A 23,346-nucleotide genomic window follows, 5' to 3' on the forward strand; every position below is an offset into this window, starting at 1 on the left:
ATAGTCCATGCATGAGCACTGTATCTCATCAGAAACACACAAGAGCTCCTTCATGGAAATAAAAGCCTGTTTATACAATCCATTTTCTGTCTTTAGGCCTTCTTTGTAATTATGTTGAATTATTGCTATGCTACAATTCATGGTCCCGTCAGCTTTCCTATGCCATTCTGCTGCATGACTTTTTGTGATTTTAATAATAGACTTCAGATTATCCTGGGCAACACAGCTGTGCTGCTTGTCAAGAGAAGGAAAATCATGTTTGGGATCGACTTAAAGAGCTTATTTCTAATTCCTGCCAATTGCTCATCTTTGTTATTTGATTTTATCTTTTCTTGTATGTATAGATTGAAAATCTATTTTTAAATCCATTCTTCAAAATCCATCTCACTGTATTATTCTCTATATTCTGTTATTGGTTTTCCAACATAGTATTATTTTTTTTAAATAATACCATGTTTCAATTTTTCTTTTTTATCCTGATTAATTTTGTCTTCATGCTAAGTATAAAATCAGAAGTGATAAATAGTTTTCCTACAGATTTCTTTTTAAAACAAATTCCCCCCCCTCTGTGTTTGTATGTGTGTATGTATGTATGTATGTGTATGTGTGTGTGTGCATGCATGTGCTACAGTATGTCTTTGGAGACCAGAGGAAATTATGAGGGAGTTGGCTTTTTCCTTTGACTGTGTGGTTTCCAGCCATTGAACTTAAGGCAAGAGCCTCTGCCTGCTGAACCATATCCCCGCTCCCTTGTTTCATTTTAAATTCTGAATCTTCAAGGTTTCCCTGTGGTTTACCATTGCTGCCCCTGTCTTCATGGCAGGAAAGAGGCTCTGGTGGTGCCAATGGACAAGGAGTGTAGCAAATACTGTTAAATTCCTAATCTTAAGAAAGCGAGTGGCCGGTTCATTGTAGTGACCACTTGTACCCGCGAGAGATATGATAAAAGAGAGAGGAAGATCAGAGCATTGATCAGAACCATAGTGGAGGAAACATGGATTGGAATGCCATCTGGAAGGACCATGACCTAAAAATCTAGTATATATATAGTAAAGCTGAAAGAAGGAGAAAGGAATTATGTCCTCAACTTCTGAGACAAAACCAGCCTGGTGAACGGAAAGCTAGAGTTTCATGTGGTTATTTTGATATTTTGTCTAAGACATTGAGATTATGATATTTCCCTCCACCACAGTTTTGTTTATTTTGTTATGACTGTAAATAGGACATTAATACATATGTTTCTGAATGTTTGTAAATAATACTTTCATGGAAGTAAATCCTGCTGGAGGAATATGTGATCAAACAAAATGTATTCCTTGTCCTGCTAGAGGCTTATCCAATGATGTCTGACTCTATGTGTGCCAAGTATGTCCCCTGATTTATACTGAGTAATTTCTAAAATATATCCTTAAAGTAAATCATACTAAGAAGTGAAAGGGGATCTATTTAAACATAAATCTTTAAAATTACAGTATCTCTTTGGCAAAGTTACTGTTTTAGTGCAAGAAGGTTGAAGGAGTAAATTTGTTTTTAATGGTTTAAGTTTGGTTTTCTCTTTCTAGTTAGTCATCATTGTCAGTTCCTAGGAAGGAAGTTAAGTTTGACACTTGAAAACTGTTAAACTTTAGCACCTGTCAAACTACCACAGGCTTTGCTTCTTCTCTCCCGTATTTAATAGAAATATGCTGAGGGCTCTCTGAACACACAGTCCCAGCAGGTTTCTGCTTGTCATCTACCCGCTCTTCAGGTCCTTCCAAAACTCATGTATGTAAACTAAACACCAGTGCAATCGCATTAAGAGGTAGGGCCTTTGGGGATGGAAAGGGACTTAAGGTGGAGCCCTCAATAATGGCATTCGTACCCACTGAAGGGGACCAGAGGGAGCCTGTTTTCCCATCCCATTTGTCCATTTGTGAATTGGACAAAACAAGAAGTTGCTTTGAGGAACAGACCTTCATCTGATTTCCAATCTCAGAACGGTGTACAGTACATTTCTATTCCTTAGAAGTTGCATAAAGTCTCATGCTCTTACAATAGGAATGGATAAAGATGCTAATCTCAAGTGGTTTTTAGTCTGATGTTAGTAGTCTTAGTGAAGAATTGCAAATACAAACAGGGAATTGGTGCAGGTCTGGAAAAATGTACATACTAATAAAATGAAAATAAAAAGTTCAATAGAACTTACTAACAAACTTTAAAAAGTGGTATTTTTGAGAAAAATCAGTGAAATATGGATTAAGAGTATTTAATTAGTATTTTCATAACCCAACAACTCTCATGGGAAACTTCTAGTCGCACAAAAGCCTGTATTTGGTATCACTGTGGATTATGTTTTAAGCAATCATTGACAGAACCTTAATTATAAAGCCGCCAGATGCTGCAAGCATTGGTCTTTTTATTTCCTTGCATACTAATTTTAATTTTCATCACAATGTAAAGAAAGGAAATGAGTTAACGATTACTTATATGGGAACCAGGTAAAAGTGAATCACAAAAAAGAGTTTGCCTAATAAATTTTCTGAAATAAATAGTCCTACTACTAAAATATCATTAATGAAACAACTGGTTTAGTGTCTCATTGTGAAATGTTTTATTGCCTTAGAGAAACAGTTTGATTTGAGTGTTAATTGGTACTGAGAATTTGGAGAACATCCATTTTCCAAATAATGAATAATAGTGAGTTACTTAGAGCAAGCAATGGGTACTATTTGTCAACAAGCACTTTGAAAACAATCAAGTCATTCCTCACGGATAACATGCTCTCTTTCTGATGGAAATTGGTTTATCGCAAAATAAGCGATAGCGCTATAATTATTGTGATGGAGCAATTAAAAAGGAAAAATGATCAATTTCAAAGAAAGTTGGTAGAGAATTTGAAATGCCAATAGCTAGTTTTGCGTTAAGCATTAAACAAATGAGCCGTGTGGTATTGGCGCACGCCTTTAATCCCAGCACTCGGGAGGCAGAGGCAGGCAAATCTCTGTGAGTTCGAGACTCACAGAGCCTGGTCTACAAGAGCTAGTTCCAGGACAGGCGCTAAAGCAAGTGCAGACTCTTCTCTGTTTGCTCACCCTGAAGAAGTGCAGATCTTATTTCCATGCTGTCTTTGTTTTAGTTATGTGTGCCTTTGGGTTGGTGTCTTCCAATAAGAGCAGCAGCTTCTTAGTGTTGTTTCTTCTGGATTGGTCTTTGTGCTGTTGTGCGGCACCTAGAGAAATGCCATGGAATGGGCAGTGTGTGGTATCACTACCATCATCTTCCAATCTCCAGAGCCTAGCAGGGCCTATGCCAAGCTTTCCATTTGCACACCTTTGATGCATTTCCATTGAAGCACTTGTCATTGTTCTTTTTTTTTCTCATGGGAAGCTGATGAGTCTTCACACTCTGTTCTGTGGTTCAGATGAGATTCCCACTGTGGAATTCTGCACAGTTCTGACTCAGTTTCATTTTTATTTAAGATAAATACATTTTGTTGGTCACTCTCAATGTAGTCCTGGGGTCCTCAGAGTGGGCGAAGCAGGAAGGAGAGGGACCTTTTCTCCTACAGCCACCCAGCTGTGAACTCAACAAGGGTCTTTATAAACTTCCTTTTCTCTGATCAAATAGCGAGAAGAGAGATTTTCCTGCCACTTAGATGTTGTGTAGACCTCAAGATCCCTGTCTGTGCACAGGCCTGCTCAGTGATGGTGTTGACGATGTTTCTGTGTCTTTATTTCATTTTCTTTTGGTTTCTCCTCCCCCTCCCTGTTGCTTTGGCTGCCATGAGAATTTGCCTCTTGCACTAGCCTTCAACACTCTCCTCTAGGAATTGTCTGGTTCTGAGAGTCAGAATTGAATCTACTGAGGCTCTTCTCCATTTTAAGCTGTGTGCCCAACTGTCTCCATTTGAAGTCTGTCTGCCTACTCATTGCAGGTTTAGGTGCCATAGGGATCTTGCTCTCCTCGTGCTCAAAGCTTTCTGTCTTTCTTTAATACTGAAAGTGTTTATCTGCATCTTTCACCTCATATTCTAGCTGCTCTCCAACTGTCCTCAGTGTCTTCCACAGAGATTCTGTCAGTCAGTGTCTAGGTGTCACTTGCTACCTTCTGCTTCCAAATTAGTGTAATTTTTAAAAAGTTGTTTGTAGACAGCAGGCCTTGATTGATACCTGATTTTCCTAACAGGAGGGTTTTGTTTTTTCAAGATTCCTGATGCTGTGTGGGAATTTTCTCTGGACTCTACCAGTGTCTGCTGATAGAAATAACAAGGAGAAACACTTTTAAAACTGTTGTAGTTGCTCCTTCAAAGGTTAATTTTGCATGAATTAGCCCTACTGCTTTGGAAACGGGTAGGATATAAAACTGTGATTCCAGAAGTATCAGTTTGTATGTGGAAACTTCAATATAATGCATAATAAATTTTGAACTTTATCCCAAAATATTAGAGGGAGCTTATTCTGTAATTATGCAAAGTATGCTGAAGTTAATTAAAGGTTAGCATTGCCTTAATCCCTCCAAGATATTATATTGAATGTTACTATGAAATATTGATATAATATCCTAAAAATTAATTAGCAGCAAGCAAATTGGCAGACATATCCCAGAAGGGATATGTTTTAGTGTAAAGAATGCTAATGGGTTTTTAGAATTGCCTTCTCTTTATGTATATGTAGTAGTCTATTAAAACAGGAAAATCTAATATTAAAATAAAATAGAGCTTCCCTGCTCTGGAAACCTGCTAGGCAAGTTCCTGAAGCTGTACACAAAAGATGATGGGAGACTCTGTAAGTACATGCTACTCTAAATGTTAATTTGTCTATTTTCCTTTCATCCCACTTCTGGCAATGATTTGATGTGTAAAATAGTAATAAAAGTAGAGGACAACAATTGAAGCCAGACTGTAATTGTAGCCAGGTATGAGACAGGAGATGTGAGTGCAGGTGGCTATGAGGTGAGCTCTCAGTTCCCTGGCCTCCAGACAAAAGAGCAAAACAGAACGAGACTCTTAAACATTACTCTCCCGCAAAAGGAAGCCTTTAAAATCTCTAATGATTAGGTGTATATTTTTGTAGTGTGCTTCACTAAATTTGCTTTCTGCATAGGAAATAACTAGAAAAGGATGTGGTAGTGGTAAACCAATCAAAACATAAATCTCTAAGTAGTGAAGACTCCACCTGGGGTAGTTTCGTGGCTGTGTCATAGACTGAAGACTGCAGTGCTTCTTGTGTTGACCCTGCTTAAGAATGCATTATCTATAAGACAGGGAATATATATTTAAGTTTATGAGTTTAAATATATATTGATGTGATGGTGTCCCTTAGCAAGGCACAGCACTTGGAGAAGGTGATTAAAATCATCTTTGAATACAGAACTTTAGAACGTCAATGATCTGGGCAGATCATGTCAGGGATGGCCAACACATTGAGATGGAGTGTCTTTGCGTGCTTAGTATGACTTCGAGTTGAATTCCATCCTGTAATTCAGTAAAGTACAATAGCCAAAATTTTATGGGAAAATATCTTAGCATGAGGTGTCTTAGTCATGAAGAGGAAGTCATGAATGAGTGTGGGGAGTCGATATCTACAAAGGTTTGTTAGAAGCATTATGTGTCTCCTGGACATTTGGAGTTGTCCCAGCTGTTTTAGTAAGTAGTTACTTAATGTTCTTTTCACTATTCCATAAGCCATAATTTATAACAGCTCTTCAAGTGACATTTACGTAGTATTCACTGTTACAACTAATGGTTTAAATGTATATAGGATTGCATAAGCTCTATGCAAATTCTAAGCCATTTCATATAGAGACTCTGAAATCCACACGAAGTCTTGGAAATCATTACTACTAAGTATCAAGGCACAATGGAATATGTAGAGTTATTGTATATTTGTATGCACTTACATACATTTGCCATTTTATTACTTACTTTTCTACTTAACAAAAGACAAATAGAAATGTTTTTCCTCTGCTTCTTATCTTCTTAGTTTTCCCCTACTTTGAGAGCAGGGAAAGAATGACTGGAATTTTTAGAAGTTCTCGTGTTTAGATATTGCTATCATCTGGCCAAGTGGAATTGTTTGTTAGCTGGTAACAGTAAAAATGCTTTTGTTGTTGAGAAGAGCTATAAATATACACATACATGCATTTGTTTTAATTTTAAGCAGCTATTTATATAAGCATGCAACATGCTTTCTCCCCGCAGGACTATAGAGTGAACATTTTCCTGAGACAGAAATGGAACGACCCCAGGCTCAAGCTCCCTAGTGACTTCAGAGGTTCCGATGCGCTGACCGTAGATCCCACAATGTACAAGTGTCTGTGGAAGCCTGACTTATTCTTTGCGAATGAAAAAAGTGCCAATTTTCATGATGTAACCCAAGAAAACATCCTTCTGTTTATTTTTCGTGACGGAGACGTCCTTGTGAGCATGAGGTACCCTTTTATATTTAATTCCTGTGTGGCTTATATTTCCTTTTGTCAAATCAGTGTGCCACATAAACGCATTTTCAATGATTCCAATTTCTCTGCCTCTTCCCTCAGGTTGTCTATTACTCTGTCATGCCCTCTGGATTTAACTCTGTTTCCCATGGATACACAACGCTGCAAGATGCAACTTGAGAGCTGTATGTAAATAAGGCCATAAATCCTTATATCTAGACGATATATTCTATTAGTTGGTGCTATATAACCATGAAAACCATAATGTTTTTGGTCATGTTAATACCATACTAACTATAGTAATCATGGAGATGACAAATCTTTCTGTTGCTGGCTTTTTAGCGAGTTGACATTGGTCATTGTACTTCTTATTCTGAAGGCTAGACTTATTTAAATTAGTAATCCAGAGAATATTCACAAATTATGATCTTCTAACAACATAATTTCTCTGATGTTAATATTCTCGTCGTAAAAGAGACCATTGAAATACACTTAAACCTAACCAAGTGCCTTTCTTAGGGAAGTACAGAAAAATTATGTTCTATAAATTGCATGTCTTATGTTCCTATGATTGTATTTTACAGTGTATAAAAGACATACTAAATATTATTAACTGTAATTTTCTGTAAATTATTAATTAATTTTCTATGATAATTGTCTTTAAAAATAATAAATCATAAACCTTGAAAAATGAATACTGATATTATAAGGAATCTTTAGCATGGATGGTTAAAGATTAAGCTATTTCTATGAATAATAATAACTTTGTAAAATATACTTGTATGTTTGAGTATATGTTTAGTGATTTTTTTTAAAAATATTTATTTATTTATTATGTATACAATATTCTGTCTGTGTGTATGCCTGCAGGCCAGAAGAGGGCACCAGACCTCATTAGAGATGGTTGTGAGCCACCATGTGGTTGCTGGGAATTGAACTCAGGACCTTTGGAAGAGCAGGCAATGCTCTTAACCACTGAGCCATCTCTCCAGCCCCTGTTTAGTGATTTTTTAATAGACTAAAATAAATCCTTTTAATGATATTTCTTCCTTTCTAATAATCAGATTATGTTTTTTTAAGTCTATGCAAAGTTTCAGTACCATATATGCATACATTCCAGAGTATATTTAATACATATTTACTCAATATTCTCATTTGATACACTGTGTAGGATTTTAGAAACTGATGGGTTTTGAGATCCAGTGGTAGGTTAATCTAGGATGTAGTCCTGAGTTGTTGACACATGTCCTAGATCCAGGTCCTGGACTCCTGGTTACTTCAATGAAGCTATAATGATGTTCGCTTGGTTGCAGTCTTACTGCTTTTTTGTCATGGTACAGTTCTTTCAAGGAACATTGTAGTGATTTATTTAAAATCATACCTGTTTTAAAACTTTAGCTTTGTTTTGTTGTTTTTGGTTTTTCTTTTAAATTTTGTTTTGTTTTGGGCTGAGGTTACAAGGGCCAGAGGGTGGATGCTAGGGACAAGGTTACAAGAGCAGAGGGTGGATGCTAGGGGAATAGGAGAAAAGTGGGATTGGAATGCATGATGGGAAATCCACAAAAAACAAAAATCAGTAAAGTCAAAAACAAAGTTTAAAATAAAAATAACTTTAGGCACATAGTTAATGATTGAAAATGGACTTAGGCATAGATAGCAAATTATTTATCACCCATTGATAATGGTTGTGAATGCTGATCAGAGAGGAGATTTTCTGTACTTGGTGACCTTGGATTATATCTGATTTTAATGATTATTCAACCTTATTCTTTTTTTACAACGATGACATGTTATTGTTAAGCTGAGATTTTGTGCATGACCATAGAGTCAAGTGCTATGGACTTTACATTACAATTCCATAACAGCATGTCAGGCTTTCCCTCCTTTTCTATGTGTACTATGATTATTAAAATAACAAGAAAGCACTGATAAGTATATTTCAATCCGACATGTTCATGTATTTATTATAGTTGGTTACACAACCGATGATTTGAGATTCATCTGGCAGTCGGGAGATCCTGTGCAGTTGGAAAAAATTGCTCTACCTCAATTTGATATTAAAAAGGAAGATATCGAGTACGGCAACTGCACGAAATACTACAAAGGCACTGGTAAGTGATAGTTTAGGAAATAAAAGTAGCACAAGTTTCAATGTTTTGTTTTAGCTTTAATATAGACTAAGGAGCGATGATAAAAATAAGCTAATTGTAAGAAATGTATTCTCATAACCGCACGCTAAAACCTTTTCCACAACGACATTCACATAAGATGACTTATAATAATGGAATCGATCAGGTTTTCTCCATGTAATTGTGTTGGTGAGAAGTTGTTACTAGTTCATTATAGCAATGGAATATGGTAATGAATATAGTAATAAAACAGACTCATCCAGGAAATGGTTTTCTTAGAGGCTAACAAGTTTTGACAAGCTTGCCTTTGACACTAAACAGTTGCTATAGTACAGGATAATCTGTCTGTGTTCATCTGTTGTCTGGTGGTCAGTTTTATTTATGTGGCAGTTTTCCTGTCTTGTTAGTTCTAAAATCATTGAACTTGATGTACATGGGAAGCAGTAAGAGCGTGAGATACTTCAACAGCTGTGAATATTCCCTATGTAGTGTTATTTGTCCTGGCCATGCAATAACTAATTTTAAAAAGCAAAACAAACCAACCTCAGTCATTAAATTACAATGAACTTTTGAAGAAACTACAAAAGTCAATCCTCCACTCTCGTAATATATAGCGCTCAGCCTTGGCGGTGGCGTTATCAGCTCTAGGTCACTGAGCAGGTTCAGCAGTATTCGTATATTTCGCTTCACAATATAAAATTAAACAATACAGAAACTTAACTGTGGCATTATTGGCAATGATCATTTCAACTTGTACGCTGCCTGTAATTCTGTATTGGAAAGGAAGTCATAGCAAAAGTATTTGGAACTAGATGGGAGCTGAGTTTATGTTTTAGAAGCATTTATATTATGTAAAAGTCCACTATTTGATATCATCAAAAGGAAAAATAAAAATCAGAGTGAATTAACAATCTGCATATATACAGTCCTATAATAAATACATGCAAGACTAAGAAATTTGGTGTTAAATATAATTTAATTTCTGGTTGGTGTTGAATACAGCTGTTGTTCACTATCAAGTATATTGATAAGATTATATACCTTTATGGGTAGACTTAAAGTAAAATATAAGAACATCATAAATACAGTAGTAAATAGTTCCTGGATTTAAATATAAAACAATCAATTTTTTTATTTCTTAGAAGGAAATAAAAGCATATTCTGCAAAGAAACAATTTAGAGCAGTGGTTCTCAACCTTCCTATTGCTTCAAACTTTGAATACAGCTTCTCATGTGTTGGTGACCCTCTGCCATAAAATTATTTTGGTTGCTACTCCAAAACTGCAATGTTGCTATTGTTATGAATTATAATATAAACATATCTCTGTTTTCTGATGGTCTTAGGTGACCCGTGTGAAACGGTCATGAGACTCCCAAAGGGTTCACAACCCACAGGTTGAGAATGATTGATGTAGAGAATTGCTATAGAGGTCCTGTGAAGTTCTCTGAGAAGTTTTATTTCTTTTATTAATCATGAATACAAACTTACAATCCTATCATCTACAAAAGATAGCATAAGTTTATAGCTAACATACTTTGGGCATTGACCAAAGTATTTATCAGAGTTTGTATTGATATTTATATAAATCAGAAGAAAATATATTGTTTGGATAATATTTACGAAACTTTCTAAAATGAGATAGCTCAAAATATATGTGGCACTAAACATATATACTTGTATAAAACACACGCACACATGGTAGTGGCAGAACTTTAATGTGTAATGAAAGTTTGAACTGGCATTTGCTTTACTGAAATGATGTTGTTCCGTGATTAACAGACAGTGCAGGTGAAGACTATGGGGACACAAAATGAGATGAGTTAAATCGGGTGCCTAATGAAAGAAAATGACACAGGAAATAGAAAGTAAATTGGAATTTCCAAATGCACATTTATATCAATTAACTGCCCACCTGCCTCTCATAAATATAACAGACTAGAGAAAGATCAAACAGGATCAAGAAATGTTTCTCATAAAAGTTTACGAAGCAAATCACTGTAATACCCAACATGCCTTTTCCTGCTGGATACATCGGCAGCTCATGAGGTCCCCTAGTGAGTGCGTTTATGAAAGGACATGGTGAAACTTAAAACTCATGACATACGGCAACTAGTCAGGAAATCTTTAAACACCGTGAGGCAGAATGAAAACTTTCATTTCAAGTTATACTACTTTTCAGTGACTACACACTACTGTGTAGCATATATACTAATGTAGTGTGTAGACCATACATACAGTGACTGGAGAAGCTTTACACACACGTGCACAAAGGATACGTATAGAATTAGACACATGCTTTGCTCTTCATTTCATGTGCAGTCGGTAAATAAAAAAGTGCCCATCTTGTTGCTGATGTGTTGGTTACCATTTGCTCTTGTTCCTACCAGCTAATTGTTTTTGTTCCATATTGATGTTGCCACCTTCCTAATCTCCCTGAGACAGCATTGGGTTTAATTCATAATGTGAGCAGAGCAGCTTTCCCATGTAACTTATGTGAATATCCTTTTTAGTTAAGATTTATGATTCCATGTATGGAAATCCTGCCAAATATGTTATGTTAGCGTGTGAAACATGTTTGTGTTTTCCAGTTAGAGTGACTGGGTAGATATGAGATATGATTCTTTAAGTGTAAGGCAGTGGGACATGGCATTATCCTTCTAGCCCGTTTCATTTATGGATTGTTCATTTGTTTCCATGTTTTAAAATAAGTATGCACAGTGTCAACTAAATACAACTAGAGATCCTTTAACCTTTGTTGCTATACACAACCTTACTTTTGTTAAATGGTAGATGCCAGTTTTTATCTAAATAAAGTATTTTCATTGGGTGTGGAGGAGCATGCTTGTAATTCCAGAACACTCGGGCAGAAGGATCACAAGTTTGAGTTTAGCCTGGTCTATATAGAACTTCTTGCTCTAAACAATTAAGCCATTTAAAAAGTAAGAATTATATAAAACTGTTTACCAAAAGGACCAAAATATTTGAAAAACAATCCCTTACATGAAACTATGTTTTCTTTTGGAATATTGTAAGAATATTCCTGTAGCCTCTCTCTCTCCCTCTCCTTCTCCCTCTCCCTCTCTTCCTCTCCATCTCTCCCTCAAAACAACAAAAGCAGTCGCCAGGCCAGACTGCCAGGACTCATGAATAAATTTTGGAGCTCCTTGGTGTTTGGAAGCTCTAGAATGATATTCTATAGCAGTTTCTGCATTTTTCCTAGCATGAGGAAAACAAATGTCCTTTCCCAGGTAGAAATTTGTGAGCTTCGGGGTGCAGGAGGGAAAGGGGTGAAGAGGCATATCCTATGTGTCTTCCCTTTTCACAGCTTTAAGGGACATAACAGGAAGCTTTTGTCCTTGCTGTCCCTATGGCCTAAGTCAATGTTTACCTAAAGTTTTCAGGGTTAACCCTGCCTGTGAGCTCTTGAAGACAGGCATCCCTTCTCCAGAGGAAGGATTCACATGGCCAAACAAGACTCAGTCCAAGAGCGTTTCCTCTTAGAATTAGCCTGCTGCTTTGGTTCAGGGCTCACGTCTCACTGGTTACTCTTCCGTGCTAATGTCACTTCAGAGGGAAAGTTGGAGGGCTGCAGACTCTCACACAGAGTAGTGCTAGATCAGCCACAGAGCAGCATGTGAACTCTGCTCCTCGGCGTCACGGTGAGGCGGTGGAGGTCAGGGAAAACATACCCCACCACCCTCTTTATGAACTGTCACCAATGAAAGGAAAATGCTTTGCAGTGTTTACTTGGCCAAATTTCAAAGGTAGAAGTGTCCTGTGCCTTGCAGATCATTCTGACTTTTGATTCTGTGTAGCTGTGACCCTCCCACTTGCCACTTCTCTGATTGACAGGCTACTACACTTGCGTGGAGGTCATCTTCACCCTGCGAAGACAGGTTGGATTCTACATGATGGGTGTTTATGCACCAACCCTGCTGATTGTGGTCCTGTCCTGGCTCTCCTTCTGGATCAACCCTGATGCTAGTGCTGCCAGGGTACCCCTGGGTAAGCCTCCCTGATTCTCTGTCACCATGACTGGTTGAGGACCCTGTCCTGAAAATGTGAGGCTACAAATGTTCCAAATGCAACAAGTAGAAAATTACACACTTTCGCTTCCTGGGAGAGCACAATAAAAACACCATGTATTCAAAACGTATAAAACTAACCTCAGGTTTTGCATTTAAGGTGTGCATTTATATATGAAATATAAATGAATATTTTTTTGGACATGGGTCCTATCCTTAAGACATCTATAAAATATATACAAATATTTAAAAGTATGAAAACTCTGAAATTGGAGGCTCTTATGGTCAGAGCATTCCAAAAGAGGAATACTAAACTGTGCCCTTCTATGCTGAGTGCATTACCAGCTCCTGTTCAGTGATGATTGCCTGTTATTTGGAGGGAGGCATCCTTCAATACTGGATGTACACTGATCTATATTTTCTCAGTATTTATGCAGTTGGTAATTAAGTTTTTCTTTTCCTATTATGAGAATTTTGCAGGAGTTGATTTATTCTATTTTTTCCAGTCAGTACTTATTGACTGAATGTAATCATGCACCACTAAAATATAAAATTTTCAGTAATGCCAAAGTTAAAGACAAATAATCACTTTGTTGGAAATTATTGTAAATAATATGCACCTCAGACAGAGGCGATGAAATCATACTTACTTGATATTTCATCAGGAATGGCTGCGTACATGATGGTGCATACCACATAGCCTACATATAGAGCAAGCTTTCCCATATAAATTTTGCATAGGTACACTCTGATGTTCCCACAATGACAAGGTAACTTGAGGATACATTTCTCTGAACATATTTTCATCTTTAAATGGCATATGAGTGTCATAATATGATCTATTCCTAAAAATATCACTATGTAGTGCCGTTCTCTTTCCTCTTAATGCTCATATCCTACAATTTACTATTTCTAAGACTGTTGACAAAGAAAGACCGTTGTGCAGTCATTTGAAAGTTGTGTTTGTTTAATGATTCATAAGTATTTGCATCAGCCTGAGATAAGGCTCACTGGTAAAGAACGTGCCATGCATATGTGAAGTCTTGGGCTCCATCCACAGTAACTTCTGCCTCTCCTTCATGAAACAGTGATTCATGAGAAAATAAGCAAGAACTCTTTCTACAAAGAAAGTAGGTAAATGTCAGAAATTAAACAGAAGTGCCAACAGAGTTTGACTAACAATGTTTGGGAATTTCTCATTTTGTGTGTTTTCACAATCTCACCAAGACCTCACCATAAGAAAAACTCTGGTATACATGGCCTCCCAGCAAGTGATGGCCTGCTAATTTTAGTTTTGTTCTTTTTTTCAAAAAGCTTTTGAGTGTAACTCATTAAAAAATTATTGAAGGGAATGACTGAAGTACTGAGTTTTATACACACACATACACACACATACAGAGCTATATGTGCATGCCTGTGCATGTTCTCTTTCACATACATATGTAAATATATATATAACCTAACGGTTATGTTTATGTAATATTATAATATGTACAATATATGTACATTTAGTATATTAGTATTACATTTGCATATGTAATATTATTTATGTGCACTGCAGTTACTAACTATATATTGTTATACTGCTAACAGGATACTTTTGGATATTTAAATTTATACAACATATATTTGTTCTGTAGTGACTATTTGTTGGTATTAATCACGAAGGTGTCAATTTAGTCATAAATATAAATGATTGTTCATAAGACAGATTAAATCATGTTAGCTTTAATTCATTTATGTCTCCTTGCAAAGAAGCAAATACCAAATAAGTATGATATATAATACATAATATGAGGGAGAGCACATGCTTGTCAGGAAAGTCTTCAGAAGAATAATTCTGTCTAAAGAAAGGGAAGAAATGAAAGCAATTCATGTTGTTATCTAGGAGAGAGGAAAACGTGGACTTGTTCACTAGTAATAGTGCGGTCTAGACCCTTGGACATCTCTTATGCACTCTGTTGTTAAGGTTCTTCCCAAGTCAGACAAGAAGCTCTTATGATCAGACTCCAATTTTGATTATTTATAACTTTAATCACTGCCTAATTTATTGTCGACTGATGGATGAGGGAAAGGTAGAAACGGGGAGAGCAGTTAGGAGAGCTCGTGGGGACCACTGATAGTCACCTAGGGCAATATTTGACTTGCCTGCCAATATTCTACTTAGAGGTTAAAAACCTATGCTGATTACTAAAGGTACAACTCACAAATACTTTGCCTGAAATAGTAAATTGAATACCAGTAAAGTCATTATTCCAAAAGATGGTGATGATCTAAGAAAAAAAAAAAAAAAAAAAAAAAAAAAAAAAAAAAAAAACAACCAATAGAGGGACTCTATGTGCCCAGTGAAGATAGCATCTCTTTGTGGATATCACTGGAGGCTTCTTAGTCAAAGAAAATTATATTTCACTACATTCCTCCTGATGGTAGAGAGATGAAGAGGAGGGAGTCTGACAAAAGAGATGAGAAAGAGATGCAGTTGCAGCAATCCATATTTCTTATTCTATGCTTGCTTTCACTGTTGTATATTACATACTTAGTAATCTTATCTTGATTGCATGTGTGTTTCTATGAAATGTTGCTTTCTATCTAAAGTTAGCATTGCTAATTTCACCTGTAGCATGCCTTTAGTATTCCTTTTCTGAGATTTTCTTTCTGTCATAAACAGAAACACTCCGTACTTTATCTTTTAGACATTATAATGTTAACAAAACAACAAGGACAACCAAGAACCAAAAAACGTATCAAAATTTATGTGCTCTAGTCTTCTTCATGGGCACCAATTTCTCATACAAATAAAATCTCTCTTTAAAATAAAACTGAGAAATCAAACAAGAAGTTCAGTCAGAGAGCTCTGCCATTCCCCCAGAGACACTGTCGAATGGTTCCTGACATCATTGATCCTCAAATCATATCCACATTGTGCTTCCAAATCTTGACTTACATTTCCTTATTTCTAAAATGATGCTTGTTTACAAACATTTTCTGACCACAATGACTCCTTCACCTGGTACCGTCTATTTCTTCCAGGCTCTGTCTTTAAAGACACCTAAGGATTACTTGCTGGCTACTGATAGTCCTAAGAGAGTGATTTTAATGAATGGCCAGTGGTTGTAGAGCATTTCCCTCATATAAACATGTCTACTTCTGTTGCTAGGCATCTTCTCGGTGCTCAGCTTGGCCTCAGAGTGCACCACTCTTGCAGCCGAGCTTCCCAAAGTGTCTTATGTGAAGGCCTTGGATGTGTGGCTCATTGCGTGTCTGCTCTTCGGCTTTGCTTCCTTGGTGGAGTATGCTGTTGTCCAGGTGATGTTGAACAATCCCAAAAGGGTTGAAGCCGAAAAGGCCAGAATTGCCAAGGCTGAGCAGGCAGATGGAAAAGGTGGGAATGCAGCCAAGAAGAGTACCGTGAATGGCACGGGGACTCCTGTTCATATCAGCACTTTGCAGGTAAGGCGAGTAAACCATGAAAGTGAACCGCCCATCCTTTTCTGTCCCAGAAAAGAGACACGGTGAAGTAAATGGTGGAGCTGGTTCTTGCTCTCTATAAATGAGAAAGAACCGCCGGGCAGTGGTGGCGCACGCCTTTAATCCCAGCACTTGGAAGGCAGAGGCAGGTGAATCTCTGTGAGTTCGAGACCAGCCTGGTCTACAAGAGCTAGTTCCAGAACAGGCTCCAAAACCACAGAGAAACCCTGTCTCAAAAAAACAAAAAAAACAAAAAAAAAAAAAAGAAAAAAAAAAAAGAGAGAAAGAACCAAGTCCAACATTATCTTGAAATTATTTTCAGAACAATATAAAACATGTCAAAGGGCCGGGTGATGGTGGCGCACGCCTTTAATCCCAGCACTTGGGAGGCAGACGCAGGCGGATCTCTGTGAGTTCGAGACCAGCCTGGTCTACAGAACTAGTTCCAGGACAGGCTCCAAAGCCACAGAGAAACCCTGTCTCGAAAAACCAAAAAAAAAAAAAAAAAAAAAAAAAAATGTCAAAGACTACCTAGGATAATATAATATCTTAAAATTTTGAAAGCTTTCTCCTGACTTTAAAATCACAGTTTGACTGTGATGCTCATCACTGAATGGGGAGATGTTTCCGGAATGTATGCGTCCCTATTGATTCTCATTGGATCAGCTTTAGTGAGAAGCCAAGGGACTTACGGGGCTTGCGGGCCTTTATTTAGCTCTGAGACGTGAAGAGCCATGCTTTTGGTCAGTCACTCTCATCTTCCTACTGAGTGAGGCAGCTTCTGATAGCTGTCAGTAAGTCTCTTACAGGCTGGATGGCTGGCCCTGAGGGCATGTCTACACACTGCTAAGGGTCTGGCTAGCCTAGCCATCATGGTTGCTAAGGACTGGAGAGGCTTTCTCTTCTTAGCCCTACCTTGTCACACATCATGGGCTTAAGACCCAGTCCCAGAACAACTGGCGGCTTAACAAATTAGCTGTGCATTGATCCTTGATGCTTAACAAATTAGCTGTGCATTTACCCACGGACTCCTGCTTGATATTCAGAAGAAAAGTCAGCCAGAAGGCCCTTCGTGTGGAAGAAAAGGCTATAGCCTCGACAGGAGAGCGCTAGGTCTAGCCATCCCACAGCGGTGACATTATGCCTTCTCTGCACATGCTCTGGCCCCGTGATGCTCTATGTGTTGATCCCCACTGCCCGCCTACCTGGAATTCTAGAAAACATGCTACACATGGATTTTTGGACAGATGAGTAATTAATTCTTCCTATATTTCATATCCATTTTTTGTTTTTGTTTTTGTCTTTTTAAGTCATTGCACTGATTTTCAAAGCTTAAAGCTCCAGCCCTCTATCCATAGCTTCCACACTGAGAGGAGCTTCTTTATGCGCTGTGACCTTTTTATGCTGTATCACTGCTCCTGAAGGAGAAACTCTTCATCTATGCAGTGCAATGACTTAAGTCATTCTTTGCTGTAATGCCCTTGTCTCTGTCAAACATGTCTATAGCACACCTCAAGCAAGTTTCTTGTAGGTGGCAGAGTTGTCATCAAGATTTTACTCCATCAATCTCTTATATTTTAATTGACATGTTTTACTTTTCTTATATTTGTTGAGACTTTGAGACCTCAGCATTCATCTGTTTTTACTTCCTGTTACAGTGTTTTGTTCTGTTTTCTGCTTCCTACATTCACATAGGATCCTTGAAAAGTTACAGAATTCCATCTTGAGCTTTCTATATGTTATGTGAAACCATTTGTATTAGGTTTAGATATTGTATTATGGTTTTAATGATTTCTTTAGATATTATGTTATGAGGATACATCTTATTATGATCTAAAGGTGACATCATCTTGCTAGTTTGTGTGATATATGAAAGATTAGGTCCCTTTTCATTCCACTATCAGCTTGTACTCATAAGTCCACACTAAACATTTCTTTAACACTCACTTGGATTCATGTAGAGGAGAACTATGATTATTTGATTCCTTTTAAAATATAATTTATAAAAGCAAGTCGATAAAGAGTATATATGTATATATACACATGTGTGTGCAAAAATATGAAGGGCAGTAACACGGATGTGGGGCACAGTGGTAGAAGTCTGTGTACCTGGGGCTCTGCTAAGATTTCCAAGGTTTTCCTCGGTTCAGATTAGGTAATGTCTTCTTTAGACTTTACTGTTCTCCAGTCCTAGCCTGACTCTGCAATTCCCCATTGGTAGTGTGTGTGTGTGTGTGTGTGTGTGTGTGTGTTTATCTGTGTGCATGTTAGTTTTCTGTCCCTATTAAACCTCCTGTGATGGTCCTCCCTTTGTTAATGCTGAGCATCCCACCATTCCCTTGTCATCCCTTTGTCAATGTTGAGCATCCCGCCATTCCCTGTCCTCCCTCTGTTGATAACATGTAATCCAAAATAAGTTACTATTAATATTCCCACCAAGTTCACAGCAATGCATAGCTTGGTAAGGTCACAGATTTGGTACATATTAACACACGAAATAAAACAAAAATAGAAAAGTATTAGCTCTTACCTTTTGAACTCTATATTTCTGTGAAAAAATACATATGCAATTATGACTTTAGAGTCAGAATCTTCTTTTTTAACATATTTTGCTTTTCAAAACACAACAAATTTCCAAGTAATTTTAATCAGATAATTTGTCATTGATTTTTAGTCTAAATAACAATAGAAAGATAATAAAATTTGAATTATAGAATACCTAAAGGTTAATTTAAAAAAAAAGTGTTCTTCCTAAGTAAATGTGTGACTAATATCACAAAAACTAGAGTTCAGTTTTCAGCATGAGAGTTTTTAGGAAATATGATTTTGACCATTATGCAAAATTATGTTTTCATCTATATATTTGGCTTAAGGCTCCTCACCATAAAAAACAAAAAGATGGTGCTGTCTTAATCAGTTTTCAGTATTTTGGTAACTAATGTATATTTCAATGATGTTTTTCTTTTTACTCATAAAATAGCTACACAACCTCTCTTGTTACTACCATCATTTTCCTCACGCCCAGCACTTGTAATACGCAGAGATTTTATGAATGAAAAACAAAATAGGCCCAATGCTCACAGTTTCCCATAATTTAATACACAAAAGCTGATGCTTGATCATGGGAGCTGTTTCTTTATGGTAAAGCCATGTTTTCAAGATTAGAATTGATTGTGATTCAGTGGACTCTCTCCAAATTGTTTCCTCTGAGCATCGTTTTATCATCTGTAGAAGACATCTTTCATTCTAGAGGTTTATGCAAAATTGTTTGGCTTTATATGAAACACAAATAAAATCTGAGAGTTTAAATTTGAAAATATTAGAGTTTTATCTCAGTTTTTTGTTGTTATTCTTGGCAACTCATCTTTATGCTGCCCCATTTCTGTTGTCTGCACTTTGCAGGAGTGGCAGTGTCTGCAATGCGAGCAGATGACATTTGTGGACGGAAACAATGGGAGTGATGGATTTAGGGTTCGGACAGCCACATGGGGATGTGTCGAGTAGAATTGCTATCTTTCTTAGGTGGTTCATTTTCTTACTGGTGAATTTGTAACAGCTTCAGATGACATCTTATTATGAAATCTTTTCTCCTGTCCTATATGCATTTTATTTACGAATAAGCTCAAAACAATAAAGAAAGATTGTGTAGATCTCTAATTATTGGAACGAGAGGAGACCCTCCAACTAGTGGGTGACTCATGACTTGTCGAAGGAACTTGGGGGAGTCTTCCTTCACGGGAGGGAGCCTATTCGTACTCCTTCGGTTGTATCATCATGGATGCCTTTTCTGGTGCACATGTAGCTCACATGCACTAGTGTTGGACACAGAAGCCATGCAAAATGTCAGAGAGTTTTCAATGAATTAAAAAGAAAGCTTCATATTCATTCTGCACGATCTGTATATAGTACATCGACCTAGAGGTATGACCTTTAACTTTTTTAAAAACTGGGAGGTCAATAAAATTTAAGCTGTTTAGCAACCATGAAAAAAAAAGCAGCAACTTCTGCGAATCCTTTTCTGTGTGAATGTTGCGATATTGAAGTTATGCTTTTCTTACTGATGTGATCAGATATTTAAGTCATCTGGACATTTCGTGGCTATGATTTAGAGGCTGACAGTCTTAGTGCCCCACCACTTATTAACCAGCAGTTCTGTTCAGAAACAGGAAAGCAGAGATGAAGGTTCTGAATTAACATTTAGAGTTTATTGTCTGTGCACATAACCCATATTGGATCAAGGAAAGATTCTTATATTTTAGTATTTAAACTGAGAAAAGTCTTACAACCCCGATATTAACTTAAAATGACATTGATTCATGCTTTATTTATTTCTAAGTATAAAATAATAAACAAGTACATTTGATAGTATGATCCCTGTTATTTGGGCAAAATATCAGAGCCCTACAAAATGTTTAAAAATTTAAAATGTTTAATTAATCCAGTGGATTCATCAGTTGACTTTTGTTCCTGCTAATTTTTAAACTCAATTTAAAAATGTCTTTTTGAATAGATATGTATTTATAATTCTAAAAATTCTATTATACCATATTTCATTTTTATGCTTAGGTTGGTGAGACCCGATGCAAAAAAGTTTGTACTTCCAAGTCTGACCTGAGATCCAATGACTTCAGCATTGTTGGAAGCTTGCCAAGAGATTTTGAATTATCCAATTATGACTGCTATGGAAAGCCCATTGAAGTCAACAATGGACTTGGGAAATCCCAGGCTAAGAACAACAAGAAGCCTCCTCCTGCCAAGCCTGTGATTCCAACAGCAGCCAAACGCATTGACCTTTATGCAAGAGCATTATTTCCTTTCTGTTTCTTGTTCTTCAATGTTATATATTGGTCTATATATTTATGATAAACCATTCCATTTGTATGAGATACAATACCATTTCATTGTGACCAATGCAATTCATAATTGCTGATCTGTGAAAACTTGGCATTGTCATAGCAATATATTGCACTTTGGATGCCACTTAATTGTCATAAAATACAGCACCTTACTTTTGAATGGCAGCATGATCCTGTAACGTCTCTGCTCCAATCATGAGCTAGATAGATAAATGTATGTATATTCAGCATAGTATTTTAGGAATCGATGAAGAGCAGGCATACTACATAATCTCTATAATGTGCTCTTCAGCTACAGTAACTGTGTACCTGCACATACTCCGATAGCACTGATGAGAACACGGTGTGCACGCTGACTCCCGTTACGGTGACCCTTCTCATGTATGTCGTGTCTTATATTCCCCTCCTCGTAACTGTCCAAGAAAGCCATCTTCCCCTTTCAAAATTATCAATAGTATTATCGCAGATTAAGCAAGATTGTATGACATATTGTTTAAAGATTTTAAAAGAGGTAGAGTAGCAATAGTTATGCAGGCTCATTGAGAAATACAACCAAAATTATACATTTATAAAATCAGCTTATTTTTAAGTGTGCGTGTGTTGTCAAAATGCCAGATAATAGAACAGTAAGCATTTTTGAAGAAAAGAGAAATCTTGGCTAAATATATATTGCATTCTGGCATATGACAAAGTACAAACAAATAAATGATAGATGTATTAATTAAATATTTTGGATAAAGTAAATGATTTAATCCACCTTAAAATCTAAATCTATTTTCATGCCTTTCATTATCTGATATGGAGAGCATTAAGCGTAAGCCTTAAGAAGAGTTGCACACGTTTCCAGTCTGAAGGGAGTGGTGACATCTGGTTCCACATCACTGTCAGGCTCCAAGAGGAACTGCTAACATGAACTTGAACTGGAAAAGTCGTACTAATTGAAGAACATTGAAGAATTTGGTTTGTTTGTTTTATTAAGATGCTTCTATATTTCAAGTAATAGTCAACTCTTTGGGGAATTTTTTTTTTAATTAATCTGAATGTATGTTACAAAATATACATCTGAATATGTTACAAAACAACGATTTAGTAAATAGAAATTTTTATTTAAATTCTACACTTAACTTTTTCTTCTTACTGAAAGTCTAGACATTGGGGGCTGACTAACTTTATCTTGTTCTTACCTGAAAACAACTCCTAAGTCTAATCTTTCAAGACCCGATTGTCTGACAGTGTCTCAGTGTAATTGTTTATTTATGTCTCAGCTAAAACTGCAGCTACTGGTAACTAATATTGTAAAGATAAGGCCAGAAAAGTATTTTACATTATTTGGAGTCCTTTTGTTATTGCTGGTGATTTGTGTGGCCAATTCATGATGTAATGCATTAAAATTATTACTTGTGCAATTACCATTTGCATTTCACTGCCAATTGATTTATTGAAGATTGTTTTTACTTAAAATATCCTCAATAGTTACAAAATTCTTTTCAGTGGTGTATATACGCTGTTGTCTTTCAGGACAATCCAGTTATGACCATATGAATAATCTAGCCTGGCCATCTGAATAATTTTAATATGTCACAAATAAAATGCTAATGAATTTCAGAATTCTACCAAGACCAAAAGACGTATTAGTTTAATAGGATGGCAATGGAGAAAATACTACCTTCAATGTGTACCATTTTTAAAAATCTGTTTGTAATGATACTTTCTTACATTTGCTTTTATAACTTGGTTTCATATTAGGGACTGTGATCTAGGATTTTAAAAGATGTCTTATAGTGAAGGCAGTATCATTATATAGAAATATATTGGTGAAAGTAGTGTGAAATGATTTTTTCATGCAATACAATATGATAGTGTCCTAATACCAGGTCCTATCTTCAATCTATAGTCTCTCTCCACTATTTATTTTTGACCTAAATGTGTTGATGTCTTACAAATCACACACATCTGCTTAGGACAGGTACATAGGATTGCTCTACTTGCCTCTTTCTCTTTTTGCTGTCCCCTGGGGTACAATGTGGTAGGATCCCAACCCAGATCTGATTTCAATTATTTCCAACCTCTGTCTGACTTGAATATAAAAATTAATTTAGCATAATAGTATACAAAATAAATGGTATTTAACCTTCCATTATTTGGATTTATCATATTATATGTCTAGGATTCTTTCCAGGTGAAGACACACAGTCACATGTCTGGCATGACTTCTGCAGGTGGAGACACACTTACAGTTACATGTCTAACATGACTCCTTTTCTATTACAAAACAGTATCCCTACAGTTATTTGTGTATGGATGTGCCTAGATAAGAGGTGGAAGCCCAAAGTGAAGTTGCTGACTTAGAAAACAGATGTGTAAAAATTGCTGTTGTTTCCACACATGTTTCTATAAAAGATACTAATATGTATTTACACCATAACAGGCTCAATACTCTCACAGAGCCAGTT

At 36.6% G+C, this 23,346-nt stretch overlaps 1 protein-coding gene across 1 annotated transcript in view; it reads left to right on the forward strand.

Annotated features, from left to right (window-relative positions):
• Nucleotides 1-23,028, forward strand: part of Glrb (glycine receptor beta) — a 61,598-nt gene extending 38,570 nt beyond the window's left edge. The window contains exons 5-10 of the mRNA XM_057757000.1: nucleotides 6,179-6,408; nucleotides 6,517-6,599; nucleotides 8,385-8,525; nucleotides 12,397-12,549; nucleotides 15,727-16,019; nucleotides 20,604-23,028. Of these exons, the coding sequence (XP_057612983.1) occupies nucleotides 6,179-6,408; nucleotides 6,517-6,599; nucleotides 8,385-8,525; nucleotides 12,397-12,549; nucleotides 15,727-16,019; nucleotides 20,604-20,900 (1,197 nt within the window). The 3' untranslated portion in view covers nucleotides 20,901-23,028. The remainder of the gene's footprint in view (nucleotides 1-6,178; nucleotides 6,409-6,516; nucleotides 6,600-8,384; nucleotides 8,526-12,396; nucleotides 12,550-15,726; nucleotides 16,020-20,603) is intronic.
• The last annotated feature ends 318 nt before the right edge of the window (nucleotides 23,029-23,346 follow it).

The sequence above is a fragment of the Chionomys nivalis genome, chromosome 24, assembly GCF_950005125.1.
Source record: "Chionomys nivalis chromosome 24, mChiNiv1.1, whole genome shotgun sequence".
In the NCBI taxonomy this organism is placed as follows: domain Eukaryota; kingdom Metazoa; phylum Chordata; class Mammalia; order Rodentia; family Cricetidae; genus Chionomys; species Chionomys nivalis.